At 45.7% G+C, this 26,309-nt stretch overlaps 2 protein-coding genes across 6 annotated transcripts in view; one reads left to right on the forward strand and one right to left on the reverse strand.

Moving 5' to 3' along the window:
• The first annotated feature begins 280 nt into the window (after positions 1 to 280).
• On the forward strand, positions 281 to 13,558 carry TSNAXIP1 (translin associated factor X interacting protein 1). Its single transcript, XM_072346320.1, has 16 exons — positions 281 to 345; positions 987 to 1,077; positions 1,536 to 1,648; positions 1,870 to 1,993; positions 2,390 to 2,483; positions 4,096 to 4,292; positions 4,807 to 4,948; positions 5,179 to 5,348; positions 6,574 to 6,733; positions 6,885 to 7,015; positions 7,593 to 7,721; positions 8,755 to 8,916; positions 9,479 to 9,588; positions 10,329 to 10,452; positions 10,752 to 10,858; positions 12,381 to 13,558. Exons 1-16 carry the CDS (start codon positions 281 to 283, stop codon positions 12,607 to 12,609), a joined length of 2,148 nt encoding a protein of 715 aa, XP_072202421.1. The 3' UTR covers positions 12,610 to 13,558.
• CENPT (centromere protein T) overlaps positions 4,127 to 26,309 on the reverse strand; it is a 29,170-nt gene continuing 6,987 nt past the window's right edge. For 2 of the 5 annotated variants that reach the window (XM_072346319.1, XM_072346317.1), the window contains exons 6-13: positions 25,530 to 25,672; positions 24,659 to 25,060; positions 21,638 to 21,811; positions 20,716 to 20,922; positions 18,983 to 19,079; positions 17,983 to 18,147; positions 17,073 to 17,177; positions 15,375 to 15,763 (exon numbers count right to left, since the gene is read on the reverse strand). In XM_072346319.1, coding sequence (XP_072202420.1) covers positions 15,640 to 15,763; positions 17,073 to 17,177; positions 17,983 to 18,147; positions 18,983 to 19,079; positions 20,716 to 20,922; positions 21,638 to 21,811; positions 24,659 to 25,060; positions 25,530 to 25,672 — 1,417 coding nt within the window. In that variant the 3' untranslated portion in view covers positions 15,375 to 15,639. Of the gene's footprint in view, positions 4,185 to 10,218; positions 10,354 to 15,374; positions 15,764 to 17,072; positions 17,178 to 17,982; positions 18,148 to 18,982; positions 19,080 to 20,715; positions 20,923 to 21,637; positions 21,812 to 24,658; positions 25,061 to 25,529; positions 25,673 to 26,309 lie in introns of those variants that run through there. The other 3 variants (XM_072346318.1, XM_072346316.1, XM_072346315.1) reach the window with 3 other exon arrangements.

The following is a 26,309-nucleotide window of genomic DNA, read 5'->3' on the forward strand; positions in this document are numbered from 1 at the left end:
TGCACCGCGGCTACGCGCCGCTCAGGGGCCTCCGACAGGCCGCCGCGCCGCTGCCGGTGTCCGCCGGCCGCCTCCGCGCAGAGACCGGTTTCGGCCGCCCGGTCGGACGGACGAACGGAGCTGTTCGGACCGCCTCGCTCCAACCGCGGCCGTCTCACGTAGCCGACCCGTCGTCGGGCCGGGACCGGGCCGCGGTGGGATCGCTGAGGGCGGCGAACGGCGTCAGGCGCCCCGCGGGCAGCTATAGCGGCGGGCGGGGGGTCCTGAGGCGGCCGTCTCCATGGCAACGGGCGTAAACAGGCGGCCCCTGCGGGCCATGGCGGCGCGGCGCGTTGTGCGAGCCGGGTAAGGGCCGGGGCGGCGGGTGGGCTGAGAGCCGGTGAGCGGCACAGCACCGCCAGGAGCCCGGGGGGCAGCGGGACGGGATCCTAGCGGTGCTCATACGGAGCTAAAGGGTGGGAAGCCCATGGTACCGCAACCCGAATTTCCCCCTGACACACGTATGTGTTCACATTAAAGGCCTTCCACATACACACAGCTGCTTCTAGGCAAGACACATCCTGGCTCTATTTCTTCCATGGTTCGCCAGGTCTATTGGCCGGCTGGACGTCCGCACTGCGGCCACCCCATAAACCAGCTCTGCAGGCACTTTGGGATGCCAGCTCCTGACAGACAGCACTTTACCAGCCCTGTTTCTAAGCTCACCTCTTCAGAAGAGCAGCTGGCTCAGGTCTGCCCAGCGAAGGGCTCAGTTTGCTCTCGCTGTGACAAGGAGCAAAGCAGCCAATGTCGTGCCAGTCCTGGTGTTCGGCTGTACCACATCTTCCCATTGCTCTGCCTACATCATCCTGTTGGGTATTTCCATGTATAAGGCACATGACAACCAGCTGCCCGCTGTAGGTATCCATCAGGCAGGTTCCCAACCTCCGATAGGACATTCAGTTCATCCTGTGCCTGTTGAAAAGTCTCTCCCTGCTGTTGCACAGGATCTCTCCTGAATCTTCCTCTAAGCTCACGAGCTGCCAAACGCAGATCCGCAGTGCAAAGTCCACCCTGCCCAAGAAACAGAAGGCTCTGGTGAGTTCAGCTTGTAAGGGTGGAGGGGAGAGGAAAATATAAATGAAATATAAATGCTCTTCTTGGCTGTGCTGGCTTCTGTGGATGTAAATGCCAAATACTAAAGCCAGATTTTGACACACATAGTTCAAAACGAAGGGAATAAAAAGCTGTTTAATCATAGGCTTAGGGCACCTTCCAGCCTTCAGGAACCATAGTGTGTGTCAGTAGATAACGTAGCATGGTGTAAACTATATCCACAGTATGCATTAATAAATACCAGGAAGGGATATATCAACAAACTAATGAGTGGGTTGAGGTCCATAAAAGTCACATTTTGTTTCCATTTGTTGTATTTCTATCCCACTGTACTCCTGGGCAGTTTGATTGACTGCGAGGCATTCTTGGGGATATCTCAACCTCCTTTTGGCTCTGTTGTGCTTGCAGTGCTCTTTAATCCTAATTCTTTCTCTCTCAAGCCTTTCCAGCATTCTGCTAGAGGCCACTGGTCCACGTGGCCCACGTTTGCAGCTGGGCAGACAGTCCTAAGGAATCACAAACCCTGCAGTGCCCCAGAGGAGAGATCAGCTGGGTAAGCACGGCCTGTACTGCTAGCTAAGGCACAGGGGAGCTAGGAGCAGGGTCTGGAAACTAGGAATTTACAGAGCAGAACCTCTCCCAGCATTGGTGAGAATGAGGTTGGCTTATCTCACAAAACTTGAGCATAATAAGTAATATTATTGGTTCTACTGGTAGCAGTAGGAAGAAAACCCAAGTCCTTGAGCTGATGTCCATTCTCCTGTGTCCCTGCAGCAATGAACAGGCCCTTCTTACCATTCCAAAGCCACATCACTTGGAGCAATTGGAGTCTTACTTAAGGAAAGAGCTGCAGACTCTTGACCTGACTAAAGGGATCTCCCAGGAACTGAAGCTGCAGGTCGGATCCAAGTTTCTGTTGACTCGGAAAAAACATGCTGAGACCACTAGGATCATCTGGTCCAACTGTCAGTTCATCAACTGGTTACTGATGGATGATTAACAGCAAGAGACAGCAGAGGTTTCATGAATGCGTTATTCTTGGAAAGTGTTTTTCTTTTACTGCCTGACACCACGTTTAGTTGCATTTAATAGCGAGGTAAACTCAGTGAGAACATTACCTATAGCTAGAGAAGACTTCCCAGGCCCATATACAACATGGGACGCTGACTGTCCCCCCAAACAAGTTTTATTCTGCTGAGGACAGCATATGGGCCATCCTACCAGATCACGCCCAATTATCCACACTCTGAGAAGTGAACCATAATGTTTTCTCAAGCTCTCTTTCCTCTCTCAGCCCTACAGAGAGATCTTTGAATTCTTCATAGACAACTTCAAGACCTACAAGCCCTTGCTGTCAGCTATAAAGAAGGAATATGAAGCCACACTGGGTAAGCTCCTGGATTTTGACCCCTGAGGGGAAAACACTAATGGAGATGTAGTCCTACACAGCTGGTCACATACTGGATACATACATAGAGAATGAACATTCTAAATGTTCACATAGAATAGGTTACTTTGATGGACAAATATGTCAAATGGTAGACGTATCTTCCTGGTCTATTAATGAAGTCTTCCCTTCATACATAACAGGTGATATGGTGATATATATATATATATATAAAATCAGATTTTTATTCTTTAGATTTAGGTTTTATTCTTTAGATTTAAGGTCTTTAAGTATTTATTTATCCTTCAGATCTTCACCACGCTCATAGTTCAGGCAACATCCATATCTCAGAGCTTTTCTGAAGCCACCATGCTGATAGTAGAGTATATCATACCAATATTTTTGGGTGCACTTGCAGTGGTAACTTGAAGCTTGCATTACTGCTGAAGCAAGGCAGGGCAGAGAGCTGAACTGGCTGTTCTCTGTCCATTTGTGGCACGCTTTAAACCCTTCTTGGCTCTCAGATGCCACAGTGATAGCGGTGCTTTGTAAACAGTCAGTGTGCTAGAAATAGCCTGCCACCAGGAGCTCCTGTCACACTGAGCAGCCTGCAGATGTCAACATTCTTCTAACGGGACAGAGTTTCTTCAGTAAAACATATTGTTTATCCCAGCATCTGTTACCTGGCTGCCTAATGATGGTCCCTCACCGCAGGCAGAGCTCTCAGCACAGCACGCTTCAGTATCAGATCCGTGAATCAAAATTAATGATTACATCAAAACATTTTATTATCAGTTTCCTTCTAGAACTCTTTAATAGGCATCCCTTCAGCTCCCAGCGTCAGTTCTATCACCTGTACTGTGCTGAAGCTTACTTTTTCATTATTATTATCATCTTTAAGCATATTTTCTACTCGAGATGTTTCATTGACTCTTCCTTTCCAAGCGCTCAGCATCCAGTTGTGAATCACTCCCAGTTACACCTCAGAACACAGAGTTCTTCATTCACACCAAGTAAGCAATGCTGGCGTTCTTATTTTTGCCATTTCCTGGTACTGGTGTCATAGGGAAAGAGCTCAGACAAACCTTTGGTACACTTACAGAGCAGGAAGGAAACTCACACCCAACTATAAGAGAAGTCATGCCTGTTTTTAGATCCATGCATGCATTTTAAGTTCTAAAATACAGAGTCTACTGTGCAGTATTCATACGTGAATACTTATATTCAAGTTCTGACAAAGAGAAAAACAGCTGCAAATCAGATTGTTCAGCATCTATCAGCGTTTCTATCCTGTTCAGGAGAGAGAGAGTTTGCATTATTCAGCAAGCAAAACTTTTGCCACAGCCTCATTTGAATGACATCTTTTCCTGGTGGAATTTCACTTAGTCATAAAATCAAGCCTCCACAGCAAGATGGTGACAGGTAGAGTTCTACCATGTAACTGGGACCTGGCACCCAAGTCAAGCATAGCTCCATATGCTGCCTGTGCTTAGACGGCAACAACCCAGTGAAACATGATGGCATCATCGGTTTCCATTATGACAAAGCCTGAAGTACTCAAGAAAACAAAGTAAAATTCATGCTTTGTAAGAGCCCACCTCTGCTCTCTTTAGCTCATCAGAAGGAGACGATCCGTGCCCTACAGCCCCTGAAGGTCATGGTCACCACTGTGTCTGAGGAGTGCACCCAGAAGATATTAGCACTGCAGGAAAAGGAGAAAGTGGAAATAAATACTTTAAAGCAAGAGAAACTTCATTTGTTAAAGTTTATTGACAACATGAAGGAAGAGAAGAGTTCTCTTCAGACTCAGGTAAATAAGGCTATGGGGGCAAACATCTCCCAGCTGCAGCTGGATCCATCTGATCTCTTCCTCCCAGGTGCTCATCCTTTGGCACCAGAAGTGCTGGAGCTGCTGGTGAGCAGCTGGTATTGTAGAGATGCTGGATCTCATCCAGCTCAAGAGCATTTGTGTTCCCTTAGGGCTGGCTGTGCTGCTGCTATCAGAAGCCTTGGCTTGTAGCTGCTGTCCCAGATAACCAGCTTCTGCACAGGCTCCTTAGTCATGGAGATAGCACTTGTTGAACCTTGGAGACACGGGTTTCACCAGCTATGTTGAAACACTCAAAAATATTTCTTCCTTTTGCAGCCGTAGACATTCCTTTGGGTCCTCCTCCATCCTTTCCTACAGTGTTATTTCTTGCCCACTCTCCTGCTCCAGTTTTTTCCACTTCACATCCCCCTACACCACTCTCTGCCCCATAGTTCTGCTCTAGGCTCACTGCACCAGCTCGGAGCTTCCCACTGATGCTGATCAATTCCTGCAGGTGGAGCGCCTGCAGATGAGTGTAGCTGAGGAGTACACTCGCTACCTCCAGGAGTGCGGCGCCCGCAAACTGCTTCTAGCAAAACTGAATGATATGCACAACGAGCGCGAGCAGATGAACATGAAACAGCCCAAGGTCGAAGGTGGGGAAAGCAGATCTCTGTAGGAACCTGTCCTGCCCAGAGGCCCAATGCAAACCCACAGTGCAGCATTGAGCGTGGCCAAAATATCATCAGATATGATCCAATTCTTAAGCTAAATTTGTGAACAAAACACCCATAAGCACAGAGGAAAGGGATTAAGCAGGGATGGGGGTGGATGGTTGGAACAGATGATCTCAGTGGTCTTTTCTAACCGTAACACCTGTTTGAAGTTGACAAGGGCGAAGACGTGGTGAAGCTCACTCTGGCACTGAAGATGGCTCGGCAGGACCTCACCAAAGCCCAAGTGAAGCTGAATAAAATGATAGCAGATTACGGAGACGTTGTGCCCAGGAGAGATTTTGAATCACTGGAGAAGAAATACTCTGATTTACTTCAGGAGGTGAGCACAAGCTCTGAATTTTTGAGCTGTATCACATGAATGCAAACATAACAGGATGCTTAAGTATTCAGGTTAGGACAGAGACTCTGTACACACAACTCACATGCAGGCTTTTTGAACTATGTTGGTCTGACGTTCATTTTACAGTTTTATCCAAAGCACAGCAAACAAACTGCTGCTGAACCAGGCTACTAACAGCTACCTGCCTAGCTGGGTTTTGTCTTTTCCAATAGCATTTCACGGCTTCTTTACCTTACTGCAACTCCAGGCCTTCAGCTCCTGCCACCAGGGAGGTCAATGCATTTTCCAGCTGTGATAGAACCAGAGGAGGTTCTTCAAGCCAGGGAGACCTGTCTGTGATGGAAGCTGTCTCTCCAGCTCTAAGTTCTCCCAAGGAGAACCTGTTGTGTCTGATGACCAGGATGGCTATGAGTTGTGCAAGGCCTCCTCAGCAGTATCGTGTGATTCCACCAGAGAACTGCACTGAACCGGGACAAGACTCTATAATTCTTCTCTCTGCTCCTCACCACCCTCACTGTAAAAGACCTTTTGCCTTACATACAACCTAAATCTATCTTTGAGTTTGAAAGCATTTCCCCTTGTCCCATCATCACAGACCCTGCTAAAGAGTCTGTCCCCTTCTTTCCTGTAGCTGCCTTTTAGATAGTGAAAGGCTGCTCTTACATCTCCCTAGAGCCTTCTCTACTCCAGGCTGCACAGCCCCAGCTCTCTGCCTGTCCTCACAGGGAGGTGTTCCATCCCTTGGATCATTTTTGTGGCCGTCCTCTGTACACGCTCCAACAGCTCTATGTCTCTTCTGCACTGAGGACTCCACATCTTTGCACCAGCAGAGCAAGAATGAATTACAAGGAAACGTGTTCAAAATAAAGTTCAGTGGATCTGAAGGAAATGCACATAACATTTCCAGAACAACAACAAAACATAAACACCTCTCCCATTCTCTCCTAGTGCATTAAGGCCTGTTTTTAAACACAAGAAACAGCGTTAAAAACATCACTGATATATTCTGTTTGAAGTTTCTGGGAATGATAACAAGAAAAATTAATGGACTGTTTATTTTTCATCCAATCTAAAGGCAGTTAACCACGAATTGCTCGCTGTATATCAGTGTGTTGCACCAAATGCTCACCTGAGCTGTCAGACAACAGAAAACCTCCACTGCTGCAGCTGGTTTGTTACAGCCCTTCTTTTCTGTATGCTTCAGATGGAGACTGTGAGGAAGGATTTTGATCAGCTCCACGAGGAGTATGGAACACTGCTGGAAATCCACAAAGAGACTGCAGAAGATCGAGACAGTTTCTTCACCCGGCTCCAAGAAGCTGAGCGCAGTCACACACCCCGGCCCAACTGGGCAAAGTGTTCAGGTGCCACCTGTACTCAGCGCTGGTTTGCTTATAGACTACATGTCTATAGAGCTGTATCCATTGTGAGGTTCCTAACGGGCTCAACGTAAAACCAGTACTCAGAGGAAAAATGGATCTCTCGTAACAGCTCAGCATCTTTTTGTTGTTGCAGAAGCGATTCCTGGTGGAGAGGAGCGGTGGGACCGTCTGGCCAAGGGGAAGAGCAGCAGCCAGCTGGTGGATGTGCTGCTGGAGGAAATAGGAACAGGAGTGCTAAAAGAGATGAATGCCTTCCGTGGATGGGTACGTGCATGCTTTCTCCTCTGCTTGTTTCCACTGAGATTAATTGGTAGTAAATATCCATTTAGGAGGTGGGAAAATTGCTTACATGGCTGGATTTGGTGTACTCAGTGCCCACCTTCCCAATAGAAAAACTTTAGAGCTGGGGAAACTTGAATGCAAGAGAAAAGCTGAACCTGAGGGTAAGCATATGGAGGACAGCTGAATTATAATCATTAAGACTGGAAAAGTCCACTGCTGAGACGAGCCTAGCCAAGCACCAGAATGACTAAGAGTGCATAGCAGGAGCACACTGTGGGGAATGACTCCTTCCCATGGCATTAGGGGGTAATTCAAACCACGCTGTCCCATTGCACCGCACCCTGTCAAGCAGGGCAGGCAGGAAATGATACACAGACAAGGCAGCGCTACAAGGATTCTTCACCTCATCGTGTATCCAAACATTTTCTCAGAGACAGAGTAACACTTCCTTGGTGCTTCAACATCTCTCCCTATGGAATTCACCACAACGTTGCTTCAGTGCTGCACTGATGCCAGTGGGGGGGGAAGGCCTCATCTCTGTTTCTTTTCTATTACTTAGGGCAAAGGTGACAAGGTTCCTGTGTACCTGAGGTATGAAGGTGAAGTCAAGAACAAAAAGCCGACTAAGAAGGATGTGGTGAACATCCTGAGGGACATCTGGAAAGAGAAAACGGCACTGGATCAGCAGGTTTGTCATTTTCCTTCTCTAAAGCCCTGAGCTAAATCAGCCACGCTCATGAATCTGAGACCTTAGTTAGAGTGACTGCTGCTATTCTGGGATGTCCTGGCACACCAGGATGCCATCACAAGTACGTACCATCTGTGCTTAGGTTTGGAAGGCCTGGCAATATCTGTGCAACCAAAGCAAGGCCAATTGTTTGGATGTTTGTTTTTTCCCCTGGACTGATTTTAACCTATGCCAATCCACTCTGAAAGTCCACAGAGGAACAAGTGGCACCACAAGACATGAAGATGAGGAACAGAAAAGGAGGAACAAGGGAAAAAAAATAATCACTTATTAAGCAAATTAGCATAAAAGTGCTTCGGTTTTGTTGCACAAAAAAAGCAGAGAATTTCCCCTTCTTTGTCCAGGGTGTTTTGGGGGCGTCAGGTGGAGGCCAAAGGGCCTGTGTTTAAACCCTCTCATGTGAGGGACAAGTACCATGTCCTGTTGTTATGCCTCAAACACGAGAGCAACCTTAACAGAGCCAGAAGCACTTCACAGGTTTCTTCACTCGAGCTAGGAGCCTAAATACATCCCTTAGGTCAGCCCTCAACAGTTTAGTGTTTCCTATGGCTGCTTTCCAGTTTCAGATTAGATTCCTGGGGAAGCCGGGTTGCTGCAATCATTGCCTGGCTTCAGGTCTCTCCAGTGACCACTCCAAGCTGTCTGAACCCACGAACAAAGCTTAGCTAAATCAGACAGAGGGGGTAGCACCTCACAGGTAATAAGTTCCCAAATAATTCACAAAAATAGAAGAAAAGAGATGATCTGTGGACTCAGCAACAGGACAGCTTCCTCATAAACCTACCCTCATTTAGACTGTACAGACTAAAACTGGAAGGTTTTGAATGACTGAACAGCAGGGAAGGCTCCAGCCAGCACCTGTCCGCCAGCAGAAGTTACCAGAAGACACATCTGTATGCAAACATCTGCAGTCAGACTGGCAGATTTGATTTAGTTCTATTGTTTATACTTGATGCTCACTTGTTATTTGCAGACAGGAAAGCGATCCAGTCTTCCTGAGTTCTTTCTCAGCTACCTCCAGAAGAAGCACGGAGATGTCTCTGCTATGGAATGGTCTTACACTCTCTATGAGTACATGCGACTCTGTCCGTCAAACCATGTCATGAGCTCCTTCTATGAGATACTCACTGGGAAGGTAGGCAACCCATACCCCTGTGCTGCACCTCTGCCCAGACATTGCTGGTGGGACAGACAGAAGGCAGGGAAGCGCTCTGCAAGGCAGCTTCGCTTTGCTGCCCATCCACGTAGAAAGACCTCTAACATCAAGGCCACTCCCACCTCACTCACTGACCACATCCCTCAGTGCCACATCTCCACAGTTCCTGACCACCTCCCTGGGCAGTCTGTTCCAATACATTACTGCTATTTTTCCTAATATCCAACCTGAACCTCCCTGGCACAACTTGAGGCCATTCTCTCTCATTTTACCACTGTTAACCTGGGAGAAGAGGCCAACCCCCATGGCATATGACAGCGAACAACTTGCTCCAAAGCAGTTTGCTTAATAAGGAACTTATGAACAGCTGCCCCACAAGCTATGGTGTTGCTCAATTGTTTATAAATCACTAAAAGCAGCTCAGGTGAAAGTTGATTTAGAAGTGAGCACAATCCTTTGCAGTTTTGCCTCCCTCTTGAATGCAGCCCAAGGGCTGACAGATAAGTCAGCTCCTGACCTGTGAACCTTCCCTGTTCCACAGGTAGCTGAAGAGCAATACCACAGCCAGAACCAGCTGATCTCTGACCTGCAGAAGGAGCTGGCTGCCTGTGACAGCTCCAGCAGCGGGTCCCTGCCCAGTGAGCAGTTCAGGTAAGAACCAAGCACTACAAACAGCTCTGCACACACTGCGATATGCCAAGTCTGTCTGCTTTGCTTACCTGTCAGCACAGCCTAGGGAGCAAGTTTTCTCTCTTAAATTCTTGTGAGGACAGTTATAGCTATGTCTACTTATAAAACTCAGCATAAAGTTTTAGAATTATATGAGAACTGCAGGTTTTGAGTAACAAAACTGGGAAACCTGAGAAGACACACAGGGCACTGCACACATGCAGTGGGATGGGGTAGCATCTGCACCCTGCCTTGCTCCCCAGGGAGGAGACAGAGCAGCCTCTGCAGCACTCCCATTAGCCCCTAGGATGGGTCAAAGCATTTCTATGTGCAGGATTTGTCTCTCACCTGTGCCTTCATAAACAGTGCTCACTAGAGACAGCATTTCTTGGGGCTGTGGCACCAGAACAAAGGTAAGAACTACCTCCAGCACATAGCTGGGAACATGGCTCTGGTGTAGACATGCCAGCTCCCAGCTAACCAACACCACTCTGCATTCAGAACTCCCCAAATGGCTCAGCATCAACACCCACCTGAACACATCACCCTTTCTTTGTTACCTGAAGGTACATGCGCTCCCTTGGCATGTGTATCCTCTTTGAAGGCAATGAAGTTTTGAAGATCTGGCCCATGGCATACATGTACGCTCTGCTAACATAAGATGCTGCCATCCATACCAGCACTCATTAACTGCTCACATGCTGTTGCCTGTCTCCAAACAGGATGGTTCTGACAGAAGCTTTTCCTCTGAAAAGAAGAGATGCAATCCAAGAGCTGGTTGATGCAAGCAGGTTCAGTCTGGACAGCGATGATGACCTCATTGACTACAGATCCTTATTCAAAGAAGTAAGCTCACATAAGTCTTCATTTTGACTTGGATTTAATCAAAAGGCTTAAAATGGGTTGGTCAGACTGTTTATCCAAGTCCTGTAGCTGTGCTGCTCACCACAGGCTCTGAAAACCACCTGCAGATCTCTGTAACACAAGTTTGTGTTTGTTTTTTTTCCTGTGGAAGAGTTTTTCCAGATTTCATTTTCACTTTTCATATAGAAATTCCATTTCTAGGAGAGCTGTTTTAACATACGCTGGGGAATGACTCATACTGGGATGGAGGAACACGGGATCCACGCTGTAATCTCTTTCAGGATGAAGAGGGAAACCCTGAACCTTTTGTTGCAAAGCTCAGGAGCCAGTATGTCAGTGAGAAGCAGGAGTACCTGCAAGAGCTAAAGAACAGCCTGGGAGCTGTAACGTACGTACAAAGGGAATGGGCTAATGGGGGTGGGGATAGCGGATCAGGACAATGCATGCAGAGAATCCCCCCATGGACACAGGAGCATATCACCTGTGCAGGGGCTGTGCAAGGCCTCAGATGTGAATACCTGCTGCATCACACATTTGGGTCTTTTCATTGCCCAATTCCCCACTCCACGGTGATTTGTGCCTTTCTCCTCATCACCCCTCCCACCTCACTGTGCCCATGTGCTGGGGCTGGATTTGCACTGCTCCTGGGCTTGCAGGGATCCCACAATGACACTCAGCAGTGCAGAAAATGAGCTCCCTATCAGCTATGTTAGTGTGGAGAGAGACAGAAAGGAGGATCCTGGGAGCCACCAGGGGACTGGGCCTAAGCTGAGCATCTATGCTACACTAGGCACACTGCTGAAGTCCGAGCTGAGCAAGGGAAACTGTGGTCAAACAGGAGTCCAACCTGACAGCCGGGGAAACTGAGAGGATAAGTGGAATCAACACACAGACCAGGCAGAAAGCTTCTGGAATGACCATTGGCCAAGGTCCCTGCAGGGGTCAAAAAGAGAGCTGTAGGAACAGTGGGAGCCAAAATGGTAGAGTGAACAGGGAGAAAAAGGCCGTGCTGGGAGCATTCAGACAAGGAGGAGCATTTTGGGGACACGGTCTGGAGGTGCTGATAAGAAGCAGCAGTAAGTGGCTACAGACAATGGGAGGTAATAAGTTAGGGAGAACAAGAAGCTTTTACCAAGGAACAGCAGCAGGAGATAAAGCATGGAGAGATCAGTGTGGGAACTGGAGATGCACAGGGTATCTAGGACTTGCTGAGGAAGCCAGGGTCAGGTTGAGAAACCTGTTAACTAGCAAACAGGCTTACCAGCAACAAATGGGCACAAGGTAAAGAGGCAGGACAGACAACCTGTAAGGGCTATGGCAAGCAGCGAGTAGAGAAAGTTGGCTGTACTAGTAACAATCCCCTTCAGCACTTGACATCCCTCAGCTCTCTAAGAACAGCAGTAAAATCCTGTACATACTCAGAGATCAGTTCTAAGGACTGAGAAAAGCAAACAGGACTCACAGCTGCAGACTTGAAGGCAAAAACCCGAGAAATAATTCCACCTCAAATCAAGACAACCAGGATGGAGCAATTGCATAGAAAAAAAGGCCTTGTGCCAGGCTGAGGGGAACACTGAAGATGAGGCTGGATGCCCAGGAAGCTTGATGCTGTCTTTTATGGGCACTTTCATGATTAGCAAAGAAAAACATAGTTACGTAGCAAAGGGTATCAAAAGGCTTAACAGAGCAAAGTTAAAGTCTTCCCAGGTGATCACAAACTAACTTTTCCCAACTTCTGTTCAGTCTAATTAAGTACTTAGTTTATTACATGCAGATTAAAAAAGTCCTACCGAGATAGTACTGAGCAAAGGTGCATTCTGAGCAACTTAGATTCTCACTGTGGTACAAACACTCAAACATTCCTGTCATATACCACAGCATTGCAAGTGACTGAATTGTTTTGCAAGCAGAGAGGTGGATGCAGATGATCTGAAGGCAGCCTTCCGCAGAATTGATCCTGAGATCAACGATCAGACACTAGACACCTACATCAGCCTGGCTTACCAGGTTAGAAGAAAACAGCCTGACCAAGAAGTCGTGCCTGTGGACGCCATACTGGAAAGACTCCGTGTTGGAGACGTGAGACGAGTAGGGCCCTCACCCAGGAAAGAAAGCACAACAGACTTGGAAGGAGACTAAGAAGGCTTCCCATATTAAGAATAAAAAGCCTGTTTGATCTGCAGTTTTGGATACAAAGCTGAGTTAGAGCTACTGCACTAAATACCATTTCTCATGCACGTAGAGACACACCTAGTCACTAACTGTTGAGAGGATAGGCTAGTTGGAACTACCCTGCAAAAACTGATTGCATTTGTGAATTGGAAAGACACCATAGCCCACATGACAGAATAAGTACCACCAGGTGTATGAAGCCCCTGCAATTTCTGCCTTGATTACTGAAATTGGTGCTGCCTCCAGCACAAATTCTAAGTGTCAGCAAAGGAACTACAAAAGCATTGAACAGGGAGATGCATCGTCTAGCTAGAAATCAGGTGTCCTAACTGCACCTGTCACTGGGAGAGTTCTGAAAACAGAATGGAGAGGCACAGAAAGCACCGCACTACCAAAAGCAGGATTCACTTGTCTTGCTTCACCCTGAGCAATATAGATTCCATAAAGTTACATACATTGCCCTGTAAGCAGTTCTTTCTTTTGCCCTTCCAGTTTCATTGCTAGGAGTTGAAAGATGGCAATCTATCCCTCCAAGCCTTCAGTTTAGTTAACTAAAGCAACTAGGAACACCTCTCAACAGTAGAGAGAATGGATAAGGAATCTTACCTTGCCCTCCTACAGCAGGAACTAGGAAGCTCTCTCTAGACTCCATAACAACGGAATTGCTTTTGTTAAACTTGAAAATGACTGACCTTTGTGCTGGTAACTGCCTGACAAAATAACTAACTCACTGGCCTTCGTTTCCTAGCGCTGTGCAAAATCAGTTTGATTTGTAAGCACTGCTGCCAAAAGCCAGATGTGATTTTCAGGAGTCCTCATTAACTGCACCATTTGGAGCTCCATTCCAGACATTTGGGAAGCTACACCACGCTTTTCAATAAGAAACTCTTCCTCACGTATCCAAAAATGCAGAAAAGTGCATTTTGTGGCTTTAGAACATTTCTAAAATGCAAAGAAGAAAAAAGAAAAGAGCAGTTACTCCACTCCTTTAGCCTGCAGTTCTTTCCTTTCGTTTGGCTGAGCTGTGGCTGACACCAGCTGGAAGCACTGGCCCTGTTTAGCCCCACTGTGACACAGGGGGGGACTGCAGAGCAGCAGTCCTGAGCCATCCCTTCTTCATGGACTAATTGATCAGTTTGAAGTCTTTTTTAATTTGAGTTCAATTAATCTATTTAAAAGCTCTGGTTTTTCAAATCTAAGACAGCAGCTAAAAATCAGAGAAGGTGGTAGAGGAGGATGGTTCAGATCTTTTTTCTTCCCCTGAAAATAAGCAAGCACTTTAATTGCCTTACCTTGGGAACTGCGGATGAGCTAAATAAAAAGGGAACATGTCAGACTGGGAAACACAGAACAGCATTACAGGTGAATGATATTCAAGGGAAAGTCTGATGTCTGTTCCTCTGAAAATTGTGTCATTCTTTCCCAGCTTGTCAATTGTATTAGAAAGCCACCATTCTTTGCACCTCACAAATCCTCGCTCCTGGTGCAGCTTAGGCTCACTATAAGTGGTAAAACCACATACAAGCATTTCACATGTTATCTCCCTTACCTGAAGGACACAAGAGGTTTATTTGGCACCATGGTTGGCATCAGGAAATACTTGCAGAAGTGCAGCCCTCAACTCTGAGCAGGCATTTAAGAAACAAAGGGAGGGCCCAAACATAAAGCATAGTGTCTTATTATTAGCTGTATCTCAGCCAGCCACCATCTTACTCTCCCTCTTTGAAAGGACAAGACCAGGGTCAAGATAACAACTTACCATCGGGGGCAAAACAGCCTAAACTTGGGGAAGATGAAATTATTGGCAATTACTTGAGAAGAACAGGGAGAAAGATACAAAGCTAAAGATACCTTCCCCCCCATTCTCTTCTTCTTCCAAAGCTCTAATTCACTCCTTCATTCCCAAACTCTTCTACTCCCTTCCCACTCCATACAACACAGGAAGGTGGGGAACACACACAGGCTGCCATCAGCCCCTAACACTTCATCTCTGCTGCTCCTTCCTCCCCACACTGCCCAGTGGTATCGTGCTCCATGTGGTGCCCTCAGGCTGCAGGGGGATAGCCTGCTCCACCATCAACCTCTCCTGGGCTGTAGGAAACTTCTACTCTGCTCCTGGAGCATCTCCCGCCCTCCTTCCACACTGGCCTTGGGGTCTGCAGGATTGGTTCTCTTACATTTTCCTCATTACTCCCTCACACATCTGATGTGCAGCACTCTTTACCATTTCTTATGTTAGCACTGAAGCACACTGCAGAAGGGCTCTGATTTGGCCAGTGGTGGCTTTGTTTCATTAACTGGCCAGAACTGACTCTGACACAAGGGTACCCCTACAGTGCCCATGTTACCAAAACTTTGCCACATAAACCAAATATACACAATTAAGTCAATTTACCACATCTGAGCCAGGAAATTTAACCTCTCTGATGGTCTTCAATTACTGCTTGTTAACTCATAATCAGCTGTTGCCACAGATAAACTACGAGCTACTCTTGACATTGCAGACCAGATTTGCAAAGTAGGACAAGATCCCAAGCTTTGACATCCCTGCTCTAGGAAAAAACACACAGCTGTAACAAGGATCATCATCTCAGAAGACAGTCCATAACTGCTCGTTTGAACAAGGTCTGCATGAAGAGCATCAGCACAAGTGCTTATTAGGAACATTCTGAAAACACAGCAGATGTATGGATGTAACCTTTCAGCTCACCAGAATAAGGAGCATTTGTAGTATGTAGAATACACATCATTTTATTTTACAGAGCTATGTAAAAGTATTCGAAGTTAAGATACAAAAATTATATATAATAATCGATGGTGAGATCCAGCAGGCTGGCACAATACCACAGCACAATCTGAATCAATTTAAGCCTGTGCTGACTACGTATTGCCCCAGTAGTTACATGTGGAAAACCATCACATGGAACAACCCATGGCCTGCTTGCAGAAGTTAGCTGTTGCCACCCCGAGGACATGCCCACTGCCAGAGGGGCACGTTCACTTGCAGGGAATCACTTTATTCCCACTCACAGCAATGGGAATCAGCAGCTTCCTGTACTCCAGAGGGAGGTGACGCTCCACCAGCACGTGCAATGGCATCTTGTCTGTCACCAGCCCTTGCCTTTGTTCAGAAAAGAGAGCAGAGAAGAAGCAGAATAGTTAGTGGAAAGAGTTTCCAATAAAGTTAATATCAAAGTTTCTGAAGCTTTCTTGCAGGGGCATTATTGCATTTAACACCCAAAACACACAGGCTGTGGCTGTTTGCACTAGAAAAGTCATCTTCCTTTACTTTCACACAGCTCCCAGTCTCACAGAAAGAAAACAGACCCCTTTACCCATGTTTTCTTTGCAGTAAGAGCAGAAATACTGTTCTTATTCATCAACTGGTAACAATTCCTAATCTCTTTAGGAGGCGGTGGAACGGCATTGGGAAAAAGGTAGAACAAGCATACAGAATCCTCATGCCTGGCCAACTAAGCCATCATGCTTCTTGACCTGTTTTATCCATTTCAACACACAGCTGTCAGGTGGGAAAATTAATTCTCTAGACAGCAAGAGATTATTCTTTTTAAGCAGCAGCAGCACCTGGCACTCAAGCCCACACAAAACCGTTTACTTTAATCCCTCAAATAACTTTAACGTAACACCTGCAATAAACTCTTCCAAGGGAAACTAGAATAACAACTTCCATGACTTCAAATGAGGAGTGGGAAACGCTTCAGGCCTCAGTTTTACAGAGGGCTCCCAATCCAAGAACAGAATCCTTGCATTTTGGTTGCAGGACAACATAAATCCAGTCACAGCATTGGGGAGCTGAGGGAGCCCAAAGGGAAGAGTTTCACTGAAGAGGCTCTGAGAACATCCCATGCAGGATGCAAGCCCTCTGTGAGGTCTTGCAGCAGCCAGAAGAGGAACACTGTTGTCAGGAGAGGCCAGGCTAGAGTCTTTTTCCTGCTTTGGCAAGGAACTGTCAGTTTGAACTCTAATAGAGTGGGATTTTGTTTGAAGGACATTAGTGTGAGTGTTTGCAGTCCCTATTTCGGTTGCAAGTGCTCTCAGGGATGCAAACAGCCCAGCCTTACACTTACTGTTACTCACCTGCATTTTCTATCCATGCCTTTCATGTCCCAGCCCTATCTGCTTCACCCTTGCATACATTCCCCTCCTCTTACTACCTGTTTCTCAGACACCTCCTTCGCTCCCAGCCCTCAATGCTTCTTCCTGCCCTCTACTGAGCTGGCCCTGGAGTATAGAAATTCAAGTCCATGAATGCCTTATTTTGGAATAAAAAGCTAAAGCTGCATCACAAAGAGCAAGTCACAAATCACCACACTTACAGTGGAAACACTGCTAGTGTGCATACTTTGGCAATGACACTGGGCTATGAATGCAACACAGACCAAAACAGGTCAATAACACCTTTCCTTTACCTTCTCATGAGGAGTTCCACGTCAGCCATCTCCACCGTCTTCCTACCTGCATGCTGGCTGTAAGCTTCCAGATCACTGCTAATCTGCTTGAAGTATCTCTCAGAGCTGAAGGAGAATTGAAGAGAGAAAGAAAAATCAGGCTGCGGGGGTCTACTAACACCAAATGCTCACCTACTTCTGTGGGGGAAGTTGTACTGCAGCTGTGCAGGTCACAGCCTGCCCGGGAAAGCTGTGGGAGAAGAAACATGACAGCCCTGGGAATGAAATACTGCATCTCAGCCTGGGCTTTCTGGATCACCACCCAGCAACTCTGGATGTGCCAAGATAGCTGTCAAACAGCTGCACATTTGACAAGTAGAATCCTTCCTAGAACTCCCACACATGCAAGAGGAGGAGTTAGCTGATAGTCTCATCTTGAACACATTTATTAGGCTCTTACAGAGTACAGTGTTGGAACAATCCCCAGATTGTACTCAGGAAACTAATTTATACATTCCAAAGGCTGAGAAACCCTGGAGCAGTAAGAGTGTGCAGCTGGAACAGCTTCACCTTGCTCAGCCTGACACCGTGCCCATTCTCCAGAGTCATCCTGCTCAGAGTTCCAGTGATATCAGTGCACTATTAGCTAGAGAACACTGCATGGTGCAGTTGATCTCAGCTGGGACGAATGTCAGAAGTTACTGCAAGGCAACACTGTTCACTGATAGCCATGCAGCAGCCAAAAGCACCTGGCACATTTCTGTTCTCATTTTCATCACACCTCCTGCAGATTTCCCACCAGCTGAGTAGTGAAAGGCCGAGGGAGAGCTGTAAACTTGTCAACAGGTCTCTGGAAGAATTTGCAATTACAGGAGGAAGAAAAAACTAAAAGGAAAAAGAAGAGTAGGAGGAGCAGTTTGCTGCTGCTTACCATTTTTCAACAATTTTATAGGCATCTCTGGCCACTGGCATTTTCACATAATGGCTAAATATCTGCTTTATCAGCCCTCTTGCTATTTCAGGCTCACGTGTTTTCCTCTCTGTTGGTCCTGAGCTCTTTGGAACTGGCTTAGCCCGCACCGGCTGAGGGGGCAACCTTAGAGGGAAATTGAAGATCACATCATCAAGTGAACGAACACAGACAGTAGGGACAACCAGAGAACCAAGTTCAGGCAAGCCTTATGCTGAATTCAAAGATGTTAAGAACTACCACAAGCTCTTAATTCTTTCTCCCTCTTAAATGCTGAAATCTCCCATGCCAACAAGGTATAGATTTTGCAAAACATCCGTGTAATTTTCCAGCCTTGGTAGAAGTAATTCAGACTCAAGTTTCTGGAGATAAAGGTGCTAGCACAGCAAATGCCAGCAAGCTACAGCTCGCTCTAAAATGCATCTGTGCTACAGCTCCCTGTAGTTTTCACTTTCCAGGAGTGGACAAAGTTTGAGGTATCCCTAGGCCATCTCCGTATGTGCAGACAGGAGAGCCTGGTCTGTAAGATACCGTCTACCACTCCTGGCAGTTGACAATACTTACAGGAGTTCCTCTTTTGACACAGTTACCTTCCATGAAGTACATGCTCAGAAAAACTTTAACATTATTAGAAATGTTTTGTTTAGCCTTTTGCATTCCTCCTCCCTTAGGCAAATATATATGTTTTTAAAGTCCCAAATGAAACTACTACTGTCTTCCTTTCCTATCTAAAATGAAAAAAAACTGCAGTACAAAAAGGGGAAGCAAAGTCCCCAAATTCACTCAGTAGACAAGTAAGAAACAACAGAAAGCACCCGTATCTCAGACCAACACACACAAAACCCAAACAACACACGTTAGATAGCTAATAAGAAAGCAGCACCCTGAGCTCTCTGCTCTTACCACTTGTGTTTCCCACACACACTTTATCAAATCACCCCTGAAGGCTGCTTATACTCACTCAGGAGCAGCGGATTTCACAGGACGTGGAGATGGCAGCACAGGATGTGGTCTGTCAGCTGCAGCACGGACAAACGTGGGTGTCTTCATGGAAATTTCTAAGGAAAACAAACAAAAAGGTACCAGCTACCTTAAGAACTGAAATCTACTTTCTAAGTCCCTGCAGCAAGCATCGCTGCAGCAGCAGACAGAAGTCTAGCCAGCTTTCCACAAATCTGGTCTGGTGCTACACTGCCTGCACTCAGGCTGTGGAACCAGCCTGGCCATCGGCTGCTGCAGTTCTACCTGCTCCATCTCCTGCCTCACATGCTGGTGGTTTCCCCACTGCCAGCTCCTGCCCAGTAGGCTGTGTGGGACCTGTGGGCTGGGCAGGGCCTAGAATGCACACTGGGGCTGATGGTTCCATTGACTTAGACTGCCAAGAAGTTGCAGCCGCTTTCTCCAGAGAACTTCAAAGCCCGAAAATTATTTCACTGTCACCCTGTTAAATCAGTAACAAATTCTCCTGAGCAGAGGGATGCGTAGAGCAAGAAAATCACAAGATGAAGGTGAGTCTATGAACATCTCACACAGTCACAGCTCCAGAAACTCCCCCCAGCTAAGGCTCAGGATGCAGACAATATCTTGCCTTTTCTTTGCCTGTGCACCATCTGTATCAGTTTCATCCAAGTCCAATCTGCATCCCCTAATTTCAATCTTAAACCCCTTTAGCTTGTAACAACAAGAGCAGGAAAGTAAACCCTTACCTAAACTGAAATACTAAGCAGCTTCCTGTCTAGGAGTGGTCAGAGAGGACCTCTTGCCTGCCAGTTTCCCTCACAAGCTGAGCACAGCCCAAGAATCCAGCATATCTGATAACTGTACTTCACCTCCCCAGGAGGCTAAGGCACCTGTCCTGTGACAGCAGAGAAGTCTCAAGGTACTAATGGGAGTTAAACTCAGCAACTCAAAAGTCAGGAGTCCCTCACAGAAAGCAGGGCTGGGTGAGTCACTATGGTTGCTCACATTAGCTTCCTCTGAAGAAATCCTGACACATACTGGAGGAACAGGAAGTGGGATGCAGACGAAGGAACTACTTGTGCTAAGGTTTCTGAGGTAAAATTTACAACAACAATGTACAATTCCTCTTTTTAATTCCTGCTTTTCTTCTTCTCCTTGTTCAATAAGACCTAAAGACACTACTTCCACTGTTCCACCCTATCAGCACTGCACAGATCTCTTCAACAAGGTGCCTTCATAAAGCTAGGTTACAGGTAAGCATTCGAACATTCCTTTCATACACCCAACAAACACTTCACAGCTTTTCTTATGGCAAAAGCGTAATCAGATCAATTGCCGTCTTTATCACAGATGAATTCCCCCACAATGCCTAAAATCCTGGCATCATTCTTCCAGGATGCCCTTATTTAAGTTTTTCAGTTCAGAATACATTCATTACACACTGAAAGACTTTCAGACCAACCCCAAGAGAGCACTGAGATTCACTACAGACGTTCTCAAATGTGGCCTTGACTGAACTACGTTCTTTCAAATGTTGTGAAAACCTCTTGGAGCAATGGAGCAGACTGATATAGTAGACTAGCCCTAGGAATATCAGCCAATAGCTTCACCTGGGCTATGTTATGGACTAAGCAGCTGATCATGTTATTAATCTTTACTGTTCTTCAGCCAATTGAGAGATATACCAGGGGATTCTTCAACTGCCTTCTGCTACCACTACAGACTTTTCCTCACCTTCATTCTCGTTGTCTTCTATTTCACTTTCATCCTCAGTAAACACTTCAGCAGCATCCAGTTCTCCTGTGATGGTCCCACGCTCTATTTCACCTGTTTGCTCAACAGCTTCTTTTAATGGCTTTGTCCCAGATTTTTCAGGGGAATATGAAGCAGGAGAATCCCTGCCAAGACTTCCAGCTCCAACGCTTCCAGCCATCTCCAGCTCTAGATTTCCAAAACAAGAAGAATACCTTACTGTAACAAGCATCACAGCCAAAGCTGCAGAAAATTAAACCCAACTCTCCATTCCTGAAGAAGTTGCCCTCCTGTTATACTCCTACTTTCAAGGGTTAGAACATCGATCCATTAAGCTGGGTAGCTAAAGCACTGATGAATCCTCCTCTTTTCCCACTGCTGCACCTATGCATGCAGAAGTCAGGTGAAAATGGCACTTGGTAACATAGAGTGAAGTTGCCATCCAAGTTCCTTTTAGATTAACTTCTTTTAATGAAAAGAACTACATCGCTTCTGTAGTATAAGCAAAGGTGGATCTTCCCTCAAAATAAGTATTACCAAAGACTTTGGGCAGTATGTTAAAGATAGAAGACTCTTGTAATTTAAGATTATCTTAGCAGATCTAGATTTGCCAAAACATTTACAGGGCATCAAAGTTGAGTCAGCCAAAGATTGTAATTTCCTAGGGGGAGTTTTTGCCAATTAAAGAAGCTTTCAGCAATTATTTATTTCCAGTCACTACTGCCAAGAGAATTTTGGTTTCTACTTGAGTAGTACTGCAGTCTTCCAGCTGAAACATCAAGCTATATTTTTTTCCCCACAGCATTTAGCCCATACTGTACAATGGGGAGAGAGTTAACAAACATCTCTCCAAGCACTGATGCCAATAATGCAGCCTGAGAGGTCCTAGTGCAATTGAGCTCACCAGCTTTGGACAAGTCTTGGTGCTCAGCGCCTTCTGCTACTCCTCCTCCTTCTAAAGGGGTCATTTCCATTTCGATTCCAACATCCTGGGTTGCTGTTAGCTGTGATTCTGCTTTTCTTGACAGTTTCTTCTCTGAACGTTCAGAATATTCAGCATCTGCATGGTGCTCTGTAGCTAAATAGGAAACTTTATCATCAGTTTCACTAACCAAAAAGGTAACTAACTACCAGCATTCAGTTTAACAGTTAGTAAAATTCACTTGATAAGTAAATACAGCAACAACCATAAACTGCAAATGCAGTTTCCTTCCAGATTTGTACAATGAAAAACATTTCCTGAATCTACCACCTATTCAGGGTATGTCTCAGATCCCAACTAAGGAAACCTACTTTTCAGTAAGCAAAGATAAAGAGAGCAGACCTCATACAGCTATTTTCACTTTTGGAGACTGTGTCTTTAAAACTAGCAATATCTGGAGTTTGTGCTCTGATCCTCCTCCCCATTTCCAGCTCACAGGTATGGATGGCAGAGCACACACCCAGTCATTCTGAAACTGTGGCCCTTTTAGTACTTCAAGAAAGCTTATAAAAAGACCGAGACTGACTTTATATATGGTAGCAGTAGAACAAGGGGGAATGGTTTCAAACTAGAAGAGGGGAGACTTAGATTATATGTTAATCCTTTACTCAGAGGGCGATTATCATCCCTCCATTCTGCTCAAGGGTTTTCCTCTGTCTCACTCAGAGAGCAGCTGTCTTTCCCCAGCTGAGGAGTCCTTTCATTAGGTCATTCACTGTACAGAAGCTGCTCCACACATTTGATTATCATTAATGGTAATCACTTTTCTCCATGCTCTGTTAAACCTGTTTCAAAACACAGAGCTTAGAACCCCACACAGTAGTAAAGGTGAACATGAAAATCATTTACATAGCAATGGTTACCACTGTGTTATCTTTTCCTCTCGTAATAATGTTTACAGGTTATTTGCTTTTCTGACCATTCTCCAAGCTTCGAGCTGCTGTTCACAGAACTGCAGTATTTCTGAGGTGCCTTTCATCACCCTGCAGCGTCACATCCTGTTGAAACTCACACTTCAGTGGTGCACCCAAGCAAAGCTATAACAGGACCAAAGCCAAATGAATTAAGAAAAATTACAGGATGCTAATCTCGTGCTATTTCACATTTAGAAATGGAGAATAGCTGCTACCTAAACAAACTAATCCAAAAGAACTGCTTAAAACAAAACACTTTATTACCATGATTAACTAATTTTGCTGATACTCCCTAAACTGGAGTCTAGAAAATGAAATTCATTTATTGTAATGAAATTCATTTCATGTAAAACAAAGGAATTTGTGTCCACACCTACCCAAGGTTTATGCAATGAATGGGTACTACCTGCCAACCTCAGCACACATGCAGTGTTTACTGACCTTTTCTATGGCAAATGAATTCAGAGAAAGCAAAGAATGTGTTTGTATAAGCAGATAGTGAAGGCAGCAGCTAATACAGTTGCCTTAAACCTAAGAAAGGTAGTAACAAAGTAACAAAGAAGGAATTCTTACACGTTATCTGAGCATGGGGGCCCACCAAACACTCCCAATGAGATGACCACCAAGTAGAGATGCTCCCATTGTGGCTCCCAGCCCTTACAGGAGGTTAAGGAGGAGTGGACCCAGGGCCCAGCCCTTCCAGCAGCACAGGTGAATTGCTTCCACCTGTGCTTCCAGGGCTGGCTACGCCCCTTCACCATGTACTCCATTATCACTGCTTCAAGCCATGACCTAATAGCTCCCATACATCATCCAAAATGACTTTGGTAAAACAGGAGTACATCATTACTAACTTCCACTGTTAATGCCTTACAAATTCCAGCATCTTTGAGACACGTTCTCCTTCTCCTTCCTTTTCTTGTCTTTTGATTCAGCCCTCTATTTCATGCCCTCCTCACTTTCTTCCATGTTATCAATCCATTTGTCCTAGAAGGCCATAATCCCTACATAACCCCTACATGAAAAAAGAAACATTGGCTATCTGTATTTAGAAGTTAACTTCTGCTTTCCATGAAGAACTGCACTAAGCTATTCACTACAGCAGACCCTGTCCCGACTAGCTGTCCCAGGGTCATGAAACACAAGATGTAATGGTTACAACCATGCCTTGGAACCTGCTCTATGCAAAATGAAGAAAATAGGCTCCCATTTACACAGCCAGGAGGCAGTTCAACAAAAGGTCATTGAAACAATTAAGGGGACTGGAGCATCCTTCCTGTGAGGAATGGCTGAGACTGCTCAGCCTAGAGAAGGTTCAGGGGATCTCATGGATGTCTATAAGTAACTGAAGGGAGAGTGCAGAGAGGACAGAGCCAAGTGCTGTTCATCAGTGCCCAGTGCCAGGATCAGAAACAGCATGCACAAACAAGAACACAAGAGGTTCCCTCTGCACATCAGGAAGTACTTCTGTACTGTGCAGGTGACAGAGCAACAGCACGTGCTGCCCAGAGAGGCTGCGTAATCTCCATCAACAGAGATCTTTAAAAGCTCCCTGGATGTGGTCCTGGGCACCAGCTCAGAGTGACCCTGCTGGAGCAGGGGTGACACCAGGTGACCTCCAAAGTTCCCAGCTGTAATGCTGCAATGCAATAGAAAGCACAGCAATGATAGTGGGGTAGCAAAATCCTAGGCTGCAGCAAAGATGAGCCCAAATGCAGCAGCCACAGAAACAAAGGAAAACATCTGCTTACCCGTGGAAGGCCTCAGGTAGGCATGGATCTCCAGCAAAACACCTTTGCTTGCACTGCAAATGAGGTCTGGAAAGGGGTGGATCCTGGCTCCACCTCTTCCAGTCACTCAGGTACACTGCTTGCACCTGAGCTACCCTCGGGTTGGCCCTCCCTTCCCACCAGGTGCTCAATCACAGTTTCAAGCCATGACTTAGCATTTTCACTACACCTGCCAACCCAGTCACTCTGTGATTTCAGATAATACTTGCAACCCCCCATTCCCAACCCATAGTACTCACTGCCGGCCATTTCTTCTGACTCAGAGAACTGTTCCATCGGGTCATTCTGCTGGGAGTGATCCTGCTCCTCTTCTCCCTGCTTTGCAGGTGTTTTCTTAGTCATCCCATCAACATGTTCACGATCAGTTATTAAGTCCTTTTCAGAAAATCTCCGGGCTTTTCCCTCATCTGCGCTCGCACCAGACACCAGGTCCTCCATACTCGCTTCCCTGTGAGCAGAAGTATTGCTTCTTTGTGCTGAAGTCTTTGAATCTGATAGCTGTGGTTCAACAGCAAGATGGTTCTGTTCAAACTGAGGCTCAACAAAGAGCTCTGTATTACTCAGCACAACTTCTGTATCAGTCCTTATTGTAGTTGTTCCAATCAGAGACGATGCTTGCAAATCCACAAGATAATCTTGCGCTGTTTAAAAAGTTGAAAAAAACAAGTTTTATGTGGAAAAAAAAAGCTGTTGGAAGTTATTGGAACACGTTTATTACCAGGACTTTGATAATTCACAATCTAAGTCATACAACCAAACTGTATTAATCAGCAGCAAATTAAACTGTGAAACTCCATCACCACTCTTTAGTGGCCCAATCCAAAGCATCTCCCCAGTAGCTGCAGTTATGAACATAATCCTCTACAGTATACTGCTTGTGTGGTGTATACGACCAAGCTAGATAGAGGACACTGAAAATGCAAAGAATCAAGGCAACTATGGGTGTAGAGCCTTGTTCCAAATCTGGCCTCCTAAATTATAACAGATTTCTGTGAACAAGTCAGTAGCCTTTAAATCCTAAAATACAAGCCCTGTTTCAGCAGCTGTTTATTAAAGCCACTCTATACAAGCCCTTCTGTCCCAAAACAGAAGTATCAAAACAAAAGGAACCTTTTATCTGCAGCATGTTCTGTTCCACTCCCCCTTCAAAAGCAGCAATGTCAATAGCTCTGCGATTCTGCGGCCTCCGGAGTAAGCCTCTTTTTTCAACAGTGTCCGGTGCCATCACTGAACCAACTGACATGCGAAAAGATCTGTACAAAGAGAAAGACAGAAATCATTTTCCAAACTTACACACTCCCCACTTGCTCTCAGATTACAGACAGGGGGCAATTAACACGAGATTTCACAAAACTCAGCTAAGAACTTCACCCCACAAAGCTCCAAAGATTACATGCCAGTCTACTTTAATAAAACAAAATCAGACCCTTTGCTTTTCTGACATCAGTGTATGTACCACATGAAACAGATGGTCTTACAGCCTCCTACCTAGAGAGGGCTGCAGCAACGTAAGTGGCAAAAGGCTCAGAAATCTTTAAGAAAAATAGAAATGAAATAACAAGTTTTTGAGAGTAAAGGTGTCCCCCTAGATCATGGTGAGGATGGTGATCAAGTGTCAGAAGCTGCTCAGTGTCAGTACTGACAATAAACTACAGCTGCCAACACCATAAACTTTTTGAGGTAGGAGCAAAAACAGCAAAAAAACAAATATGGGGGAAAAATATTATCTGAATGTACATATTCTGTATCTTAATTAGACTGGCAAGCACAGCTATGTCTTCTGTTCTTCTTCCTACACAGTCCAATCAAAAGCAGGATTCAGAACAAAGGAGGATTTAAAAGATAGCAAGTGTGATACTCAGCCTTATGAATCACTTTGCATGAGACAAT

This window comes from Excalfactoria chinensis, chromosome 11, assembly GCF_039878825.1.
Source record: "Excalfactoria chinensis isolate bCotChi1 chromosome 11, bCotChi1.hap2, whole genome shotgun sequence".
NCBI classification, from domain to species: domain Eukaryota; kingdom Metazoa; phylum Chordata; class Aves; order Galliformes; family Phasianidae; genus Excalfactoria; species Excalfactoria chinensis.

Excerpts from the sequence above, each read along its gene's own strand:
- TSNAXIP1 (XM_072346320.1), top strand. The coding sequence starts at position 281 with ATGGCAACGGGCGTAAACAGGCGGCCCCTGCGGGCCATGGCGGCGCGG. Across the intron at positions 1,649-1,869 it reads CCAGAGGAGAGATCAGCTGG|CAATGAACAGGCCCTTCTTA; the intron begins GTAAGCACGGCC and ends GTGTCCCTGCAG. Across the intron at positions 4,949-5,178 it reads GAAACAGCCCAAGGTCGAAG|TTGACAAGGGCGAAGACGTG; the intron begins GTGGGGAAAGCA and ends ACCTGTTTGAAG.